Here is a 10,185-nt window from a genome sequence, read left to right as displayed (position 1 = left end):
ATAATGAAGAAAAAAGGCACAGACAACGAGGGCATTGACGAGATAAAATGATCGCTGTATCGACGCCATTTGTTGCTTTGTGTAATCCTTGTGCGCGCGCTGAATGGCATTAGCAAGAGCGCACGCGAAAATTGTGTTGTTCGGCCACCTTAATTGAATTGAATTCGACACGACAGAAATGCGACGTATGAACCAGGCCTAAAATACAACCAGTGTTAATAAATGTAGATCCAAACCTAATTAAAAAATAACCTATGAAGAGGACAAACGTTTTCATCTCTGATCTTTTACAGCTCTAGAAGTAAAGATTTTTCTAACTTTAACCCCTCTTCCCATAATAACAAAACCGAAAAAAAAAGACATCGTAAAACATCGGATTATGATTTTAATTTAATGAACCGCATATAATAAATATTTAATTTATGCAGCAGACTCCCCAAACCTGCAGTAAATTAATTAAGTCCCTCATTTTTTCACAGTTTTTCACAGAACAAATAGCTGTCAGCTTGTCCACTTTGTTCTTCTTTTTTAACAGTCTTTTCGTGTTTAGTTCAGAGCCCTTCTTTGCATCACAAATTCTAAAGTCTACATACAGGTGGCAGTCTTAATTAGTTTTCAAACTTGAAGGTAATTATATATTGGTACGTTATCGGGCCTGGAGGGTATTTCCTTTAATTTATCCGTAATGGGCTGTTTATCATTATATATAAGATCCCTATTCAGTTTTTATTAAAGATTAAAACAATTTGAAGCCTTTGAACTTTGCCTAATATAAATGCAAAGTAGTAGAAGGGTAAAATTACTATTTGGATTATTTATGATCGACAGTCGTTTTAAATAGACTATTCTCGCATTATCGGTATTGTTATTAATATGCCAACCAGAGAACTATTGGTTGGTGAAACAAAGGACTTTTTGATTAACGTTTTGAACATTTAAATAACAAAAACAATGTTTTTAAACAAGTATCTTCCCTATACAGAAAATACGATTATGGCCTACTTTTTGACAATAATTTAAGACGATTTCCAGTCCGTCGGCTGCGCAGTCTCAGCACCCTGATGTTTGTAAACATATTTTAAAATCTCACTCGATGGAATGCGAATCAATGTTATTCGTTACGAGCCCCATAACTTATCTGTGAGGCCTTTCAAATTCTTTTTTTCAACGGCCTCATAGATTTTTACAGCTGCGAGGTTGTTTCATCAAGTGGTATGAGAAAGAGCGAATCATGAAGCTTCGACCGCCTCGCATCCATAATGGCCTTTGTTTTGAAACTTTAAATTTACTTCATGTAAGTAGTTACACAAAATGTTTACATTTTGTGATGTGTTACATGAAATAAAACAAGAAACGCAAACAAACTCTCGAGAATCGATTCTTTATTGCTGTATGTTAGTGTAAACTGAACTGAAAAAAAGTGAACCCTATTTATTTCATCATTGTGTAGGATGAGAGAACATCAAGACTGTCTTCCATCTCCAAAACCCCTCACAGACACAGATTGCTTGCAAAAGAAAAGATACAGATGGGAATATCATACATCATGAGATATCTGTGACCAACAATCGTCAACAATCTGTGTCAGAAAAACTACAGAACTGATTTAAGACTACAAAGCCTTTATTTCTCAATTAAGTTTTAGCCCATTCCCGACACCATTATGCGCCAAATAATTATAGTGTTTTCAGCTCATAAGTGATCTTTTTTCCCTACCCTTATCAACGTACGTCTTCGAGACATTTACCTTGAGCAACAACAAAAACGACTGATGGTGTCCTTCACTGCCAGTCTTATATCCTTAATTTTCCAGCAGTAAATAAAAGGGTTTAAGGATGAATTAAGCAAAACGATAACAACTGTTATTTCCCAAGCTAAGTCAATAGATGGCGTATTTAGTCCAGTAACAGCAAATATAGCTATGACGACACCAAAAGGAAGATAACAGGCCACTAACGTCACTTGTACCCACAATGCACTGCATACTGACTTTCTGTATCGTGCTATATTCAGTGGAGTAGATCTCTTGGATTGTCCTGAGCTTTCTCCGTTCGGTCGTCCTTGGTGAGCGTGACTCCGTAATTGAGCTTGATGTTGTCGTAATTTGAAATATATTTTTGTATAAGAGCAAGTTGAAATTATTATACATAGCAGTAAGATCGTGCATACGACAAAATCACTGATTGAAAAGATATAAAAGATTATAATTACAATGGCAATTATAGAGAGCCATAGACTAACAACAACTACCCATACTCGCCTTAAAGTCACCACGTGCCTGTATTGTAGCCCCAACATCAGAGCGAGAAGCCTGTCGATACCTATTACAGTCAGTGTCAACAAAGACACTCCACAGAAAATGAGACCTAAGGTATTGTAAAGGACCCAAACATAGTGACAAAGTTTGGACTGTTCTGTGGACATCAGATAGATAACACGAAGAGGCTGTGCAACGAGGCCAACGCCGAGATCGGTAACTGCCAGGCAACCAAACAAAAGCTTTGATGATGGATGAAGGGACGACGGCTTCTGAAGAGCAATGATGATCAGAACATTCCCCAGAAATGCAGTGATGGAAAGAGGAATATTAAATGCAGAAATGATTATCCTTTGATTTACGTCGAGAAGTCTTGTACTGCAAGATAAACCTTGAATCGCTGTCTCGTTGTCATTCACGGTTAGGTTCACCATCTTCATCTAGTGGTATACGGATGTACGTGCCAAGATTTCTTCCTTGTTACATCCAGTTGCTTTTAATCTTTGCGAGGTTTCTGGAGTGTTTTACTACTCTTGTTCTTTCTTGATTGTCTGTATCGAGGCTGTTTAAACAAAAATGAGCCACTTCCTATCTCCTTCACCTTTCTTTAGATTGGCCTGTGGCAGTGGTCAGTGTTGGCAACAATCTCTGGCTTTCTTTCCTAATGAATATAAAGCACTTAGTATGTAAATCACAAAATTTAGAGTTAAGGAATAGCTACATGCATTGAGAGCTCCTGTAAACACCCACTGAGATCCCCTTGCCTAAAGTTTTAAGGCATTGAACTGAAATTTGTCTTTTTGAGCAATTTTATGAACTTGTCTTATTTAGTCTTGTTTGTTGTAAGCTGTTAGCTGTTTGAGGCGAAAAGGCATGTACTACATGCACAGCAAAGAAAATCCCTTAAAACAGGGTCTTTTTGCTGGTTCCTTAATGAACAATTTCGTCTTTTACGAGAGTTTTCGCTTTACTTATCGTTGTTTAACGCCCCATTCGCAAACTTGCACGTATATTTACTGACTTTACTGGTAGGACACTTCAAAGTGATATATACACCTAGAAATCTGTAGTTATGCACGCTATATAAACATCAATCAGTACTCTTCCAAGAAAGTTGGACATACAGAACTGGCGATGATGTAATGGACCTTCCTGAAGATAGCACGCTTTCCCGATTTTTCATTCTATCAAAGAATAAGTGTCGCTGCGCGATTTGACGTGCAAACAAAGTCTCGCTTTACAATTTTCAAACGTTTGGCTACCGTAAATGAGCAATATCAAACAATGATCGTGTCTTAGTCTCACCACACGTGTAAATTAACCTGTGATGCAATTTGTCAAAGCAAGTTTGTGTGTTACTACAATGCAAACCTTAAGTACTTACGGCTAGTGCACTCGCGACAAACAAGAAAAGACTCGAATGAAACGAGACGCATCTCGAGAGAAATTAGATGTCTCTCTATAGACCGCGGTAACTTACTTTTAAGCGGTACTGTACATGTAAATTTGCGAAGTTTCATAAGGATCCGTTTCAAACTCATTAAAATATGGGACCCGAAACAAGTTTTTGCAAAAAAAGATGCCATCCCCTTACTTTATTATTCGGCATAATAAATTGATCTATGGAGGTGGTTTTTTCGCTTAAATGAAAAAAAAAAAAAAATAAATAAATGAAAATTGTTGGTAGTGCGTGGTCCGTTGCACTATCGTTCTTCATGTGAATGGTAACCAGTGTTGTAATGACTTGTCATTTAATTTGGACGAGCTATAACGCAAACTTTCGCGCGCCAAGTGCAACATGGGGCGCGATACCAAGTTGATATCGTTTTATCGAGTAATGATTTTTTTTCCTGTTTTTCAATAAGTATGGAAATTTAAATTAAGAGATCCGTAGACAGCTCGGCACTCCTCCCTTGAAGGTTCCTCCTTCATTATTTATCGAAAACACCTTGACAACTCGATGCTCTATTGGACGCGGAGAATTGCTTTATGGTCAGCCATACTTAGTGACTGCAACATACCACGTTTCATGTCCATTCAAACATTTTTAATCGTATTCATACTTAAATGCAACCAATGGTGATATATGAGGAGCCTAACTCTCAAATTCGAACTCACGTCATAAATAAGGTATGAAGAAAAAAATACTTTTTTCTCTCTTTTCTTTTTCAAACAGAAAGATTATACTATTTTTACCCGTTTTCCGAAGATACCAAAACGAAAAAACAATTTGTACGTGTCTGGATGCTCATCGTGAATAAATTCTCACCATCGAAGTTTTTTTAAAGTTATGCAGCGCACTTACCCACACCTGCCATAAATAATTAACTCACTTACCTTTTCACAGTTCAGCAAAAAAAGGCTGTTATACTCGTCTAGGTTGTTTTCCTTTGTTAATAGAAACGTTTCGTGCTTTAGCTCGGCGCGCCTTCTTTGCATCACAAATTCTAATATTGACAGGTGGCAGTTTCAATTTGCTTTCATGCACGTCAGCAGCTATTTATATATGGATGGGTATCTTAATAAAAGCCATTTCCTTTGTCAGTTGATGGGTTTCTAACATATCCTTACTGGTTTTTAAGATTAAAACAAATTGAAGCATTTCAGCTCTGCCTAGAGTAAATGCAAAGCACTAATAGGGTGTTATTACTGTTTGGATAATTTGCGATGAAACGACGCTATTAATTATTTTATGATCGACAGCGGCCGAGAATCGGTCAACAATAATTAAGGGATCGGGTATCGCAAACGCACAATATTTGTTTTTCATACGTAATTTTTTTCTTTCTTTTTCAGGAGGCAATTCCCTTTGCTGTATTTTGAAGGCTGTATCACAGAAAAAGTTTGCTCTTGAAAAAGTGGAGCTAAATTTCGTCCTGGTATCAGTGAAAAAAAAAATTAAGGCTTTTTTTTTCATCTCCAAAGAAACTTCATAGGGAAACATTGCTTCAAAACGAAAGCTACTTAAGGGGATATTAATAATTAACTAAATATCTGTACCGAAATTACTCAACAATCTGTCAACATTATTTTTAAAATCGCATAAAATTGTTTCGAACACGGTATGCTTCATTGCTCGACACATGTTAAAGAAGATAGGCAAAACACCTTTGAGTGATTTTCAGACAGGGAGATACTGAAACGAAGAAAAATCCAATGGTTTTTTTTTTAACAACTGAGCCTACCAAATCGCCTCTGGAAGTAGCAACAAGCCAGGCCAAATTACCTGTTCACTATTGTCGCTAGTGATGTATGCACGTTTTAAGCTGTCAACAACTACGGGTGCTAAATATAATCTGAATAGAAATAATTATGGATCATTTTTAGCCAGCAGCTATACCATTGCTGAAGTGAATAAAACTTTAACCACACATTTGGCTGCTTTTCAAAGACCAACATTTTCTCACCACAGGTGGCTCAAGTCGAAATAAAATGATTTGTGTGGGAAACACGGTTACATTCTTAAGCCTAGAAATACGAAGGAGTGTGCGCATACTTTGCTTCAGATGTCGGTTTTCTTCGTTCCCTTGAGGTTTCTTTTTGGTGTTCAAAATGCACTAATGCTGTGTTTACATTCGAGCTTTTACCAAGGTAAAAATTTACTAAGGTCAAGTTACTTTTACTATACATTCGTCCAGTGTTTACACTGGCTCAAATAACTCAAGTTGATCTGCCAACACTCCCGCTAGCTGCATTATCTACGTCATGAAATCGAATTTGGCGGGAAATTCTAAAACCATGCTTGCCTCAAGAAGTAAAGTGGTGGCTTTCGTGGCCATTGCTTTTTATTTCTCAATTCAAGAGCCGCAAACAGAAACGTCAAGATTTCGTAAGATGTTGATGTTACAACACCTTAAGAGGTCGAGGCGAAAACGGATGTTTTTACTCCAAATTGCGTTAAAAAATACCAGACGAGCTAGGCGTACGTGGGCATGGCCGCGAAATCAGTTCTGGTTTGAGAGCCTTTTGTCAGGAGATTTCGTGGAAGATTGGTGGAAAGAAAATTTCAGGACATCAAGGCGTACGTTTGAGTACATTGTTCGAGTGGTTGGTCCGGATTTGACGAAGAGAGACACGAAATTGCGCCAATGTATCCATGTAAACAAGCGAGTGGCGGTAGCGTTATTGCGCCTAGCTACTGGAGACACGTATAGATCGACTGGACTGCAATTTGGCATTGGAAGGTGTACAGCTATGTTGATAACACACGATTTATGTCAAGCAATTGCCAAACGGGCTACAGAATTTATTAAATTTGCAGAGACTGAGCAAGAGGTGCTACAAAGCATTCGCCTGTTTACAAACAAGTCCCCGTTCCCGCAAGTGGTAGGAGCAGTTGACGGTAGTCATATTGCATTAAAAACAGTGCCTGTCAAGGAACGGATTGAATACTTCAATCGAAAGCAAGATTATTCTATCGTGATCCAAGGTGTTGCTGATGCGTCTTTTAAATTTCTTGATGTGAGTACGGGCTACCCCGGTAGTATTCACGACGCCCGTATTTGAGCAAACTGCGAGAGAAATTGATCAAGGTACCTGGCTAAACGCGCCTTCGAAGAGAATTGGGGGTTCTGAAGTTGGACCTCATCTGGTAGGGGACTCGGCGTATCCTTTGTCTGTTTGGCTGATGAAGCCGTTTAAGCAAACACCAACATTAACTGAGAGCCAATTACGTTTCAATCGTGCCCTCAGTCAGGCCCGGGTTGTTATAGAACAAGCCTTCGAAATTTTGAAAGGTCGTTGGAGGTGTCTCTATAAACAAGGAAGAAGGAGGAAAAAACAAGCAGAGTCCCCACCGCTATCATGGCTTGTTGTGTCCTTCACAATATTTGTATAGATGTCGGAGATCCAAGCGCTATAGACCCCGTTGAGGATGACGATGAAATGGATCAAAGTTCTTTCAATGGAGATGAGCAGCTTTGCGCAAGGAACATTAGAGATGATATAATGGACCATTTGTCATAGTACAAACATGAAACCAAATTTATTATTTTTATTGGAATATTTTGGTTTAAGTTGAAAACACACGGGTGGATTGACTGGAGATCAATGTACGTGGACTGAAATTTTGTCCCTTTCCATTTGTTAGAGGTATAATTAATCAGCAACTTAATTCCCTGTGGTTTAAAAATGTTATAAAAGCTTTCCGATGTTACGAGTTTGTTGAAGCATTGAAAACAAATTATTCTTGTATTTAAAAACTCGTATAAGTTGCCTTACGGTTTTCTCTGGTATGTGTATATTAATTTCAATTCAAAAAATTAATCAACAGACAATTGTATTTTTCATAAATTTTAAATAATTGCTCAGGTATATATAATTTTTTGGCATAAACGGTAATTTTTACCTTCTTTATATTCTTGATTTCTGGAATCATTGTCCTGCTACATAGTTTTCTTGATCTTGAAATTAATCACAACACATGAAATCATGGTCAATGAACTGAAACGAATAAAATGTTCTTATAAAACAAATTAAGGTTTGTACTTCACTCTTTCCCGTTGGCAACGTCCTTTAAAATGTTGCCAAGCATCTTTAACGCATCCATGGAAAACTTTTGTTGTTCTCTTCTACTTTCCCTCTCGGCTTCTGCCATTCGCTCCATAAACGCCTCGTCTCTCTCTTGCGCTCTTTCCATAAACGACAGCACTGTAGGTTCATCTGCCATTGCTGTTGCTTTGGTCTTCTTTCTGGCCGCTTTCTTTCCATCTTTTCGACTCTTTCGTGTATTCTTTGGAGTACTCTGCGGTGTACTTGTGCACTTTCCCTGTTTGCCTTTGTTCTTGAAGAATAAGGACTTCGCAAAGGTCAGTGACTCGTCTTCCTCTGAGTCAGAAGTGCCTACTTCCCCAGACGGGCCAGGTAGATCATCGGATTGGACAAGTTGCCTCTTTTGAGCGGACACAGCGGCGCAAACTTCCTAATCCAAAATTTCTTTTTCGCGGATGTCCTGATCAATTTGTGGGGAACCCTGGGCTTCGATCGGCGAGCTACTCTCCAACACGTTATGAGGATTGATGGCTTCTCGATTGCCGAAAATTTCGTCCATGTCCTGATAATGCTTAGGCATAAGCTCAAGGTCGCCTTCTGCTTCGTTGTCACCCTTAACATCTCTCCCTTTTCCACATCCAGTGGTCCGGAGTTTGTCTTTGGTTGTTTTGTATTTTTTTGTGAGATTGCTCATTTTATTTTTGCATTGCGACGCTGTCTTGTCGCTTGAAACGTGTTCTCGCCTGCATTTCTCGTGCAGTTGCTTTGCAATAGATTCCCATTCTGGCGAATTATATGCTTTGTAGCGAAGCTTCTCTTCGTTCTCACCGAACAACTCGATGAAGATTTTTTCTTCAGTCTCAGTCCATCGACTGGTTTTTCTTTCTCTGCGCAGCGCTTGATTAATCTTCACTAGTAAAACTTGTAGGAGGATCCGACTGCAGTGAATTAACAGGAGCAAATTAAGGTGCCATCATGTGTATAGGCGCTGACCTCATTCCATAATATTGCGGGGGGAAATCCGGTGGTTGATCGTACGCAGAGTACGCGTGGTTGTATGCGAAGAAACGTGGATATTGCGAATATGCAGCATCCTCCCTGGTGGGAAAAATACATCGACCATTATTACACAACGAAGGATCGAAGTTTGTCTAGAGAAAGTTGTAAATAATACTAAAAAAATGAAAAATACAATGCCTTCTTTTACCTGACGGATTGTTCGCCGTACGAAGATCGATCCAATCGTTCTCTGACTTCTCTGTTATCTTCCATGATAGAAACGCTTGGCCGAAAACGTGACAATCGCACGATCTGCTCACCGCGGGATGTGACATATTACGCTGCCACAAGCGGATATATCTGTCATCTTGACCTTGGTTACTAACTGTAACCATGCCTGATCACAGGGTAATTACAACTTTTACCTTGGTCAAATTTCTTTTGTCTTTTGCGGCATTTGCCAAAGTATCAGTTAGCGTTTACACACGGAAAATGTTTACCTAGGTAAGTAAACTCTGGTACCTCAGTAAACCGTTCAAGTCTAAACACGGCATAAGTTGTTCAACTGGCCAAGATACATTCACTGCGCATTCTCCACTTGCCGACGACATCTTGAATTTCGCAAATTAGATTGAAATGGTCTGCCAGACGTTTTCAGACGCAAGATCGAAAGCTCGCACATGCGCAGCCCGTAATAGTGTCCCTTTAACAGTGCAAAATGGGGTTGAAAGGCCTACACGGTTCTTTCGATTCGTGAAATTTATAAATTTTCCCTTTTCTTTTAATTTACAGTCTCTCGACCTTTCTCTTTCTTTTCACTTTAAGTTGTGTTATTACTGGGAGCGAATTTACGTAAATTACGCAAATCCATGGCGACTCTGGTTTACGGCTTTCAGTGAGATCTATTGCAGGAGTTGGCGGCCTTTCATTCAATCTCAGTGTAGATGAACCTCGGATGCAGAAATGGAACTTTAGTCCGTAATGTATGCGGAATTTAGAGGTGTCTGGAGCATTTGTAGCGAATTTACGGCTGTTTTCCTCCAGTGGACTTGTTCGGCTGGGGTCTCACTGTAATACGTACAGCGACTCTCATTTGCGAGCTTGGGCCACCTGTGGCCTCACCCCGTTGATTTTCTTGTTATAAAATGTAATTTGTGATGATCTTAAATTAGCATAAATTACTATTTTGCCGGCACGGACCAGAGGGCTGGGTACGGGTTTGAGGTGCGTAGTGTATAGTGGGATTTGAGTTTGTAATCGGTGACAGTTGGCGAGGTGAGACATTCTATGGCCAGCCTTTGCCGTGTTTAGGTTAAGTTTGGTTTCCTTTTAATAATATCATCAGTTGTAATCCACTGTTGTACGTTTATTTAGTTCTCTTATTGCTATTATATCGCTGTATAAAGCCTTAGGTTTATTATTCTACAGTACTGATGTTA

The 10,185-nt window shown here is 39.0% G+C and overlaps 1 protein-coding gene across 1 annotated transcript; it reads right to left on the bottom strand.

Moving 5' to 3' along the window:
* Positions 1 to 1,289: 1,289 nt before the first annotated feature.
* Positions 1,290 to 5,013, bottom strand: LOC145503244 (melanocortin receptor 5-like). The gene is made up of 2 exons (XM_081482735.1): positions 4,595 to 5,013; positions 1,290 to 2,918 (listed from the first exon to the last, which is right to left on the bottom strand). The coding sequence occupies exon 2, from the start codon at positions 2,695 to 2,697 to the stop codon at positions 1,744 to 1,746; it is 954 nt and encodes a 317-aa protein (XP_081338861.1). The 5' UTR covers positions 2,698 to 2,918; positions 4,595 to 5,013; the 3' UTR covers positions 1,290 to 1,743.
* Between the last annotated feature and the right edge of the window lie 5,172 nt (positions 5,014 to 10,185).

Source organism: Orbicella franksi, chromosome 11, assembly GCF_964199315.1.
Source record: "Orbicella franksi chromosome 11, jaOrbFran1.1, whole genome shotgun sequence".
Taxonomy (NCBI): Eukaryota; Metazoa; Cnidaria; class Anthozoa; order Scleractinia; family Merulinidae; genus Orbicella; species Orbicella franksi.
This window is presented reverse-complemented; position numbering and strand designations above follow the sequence as displayed.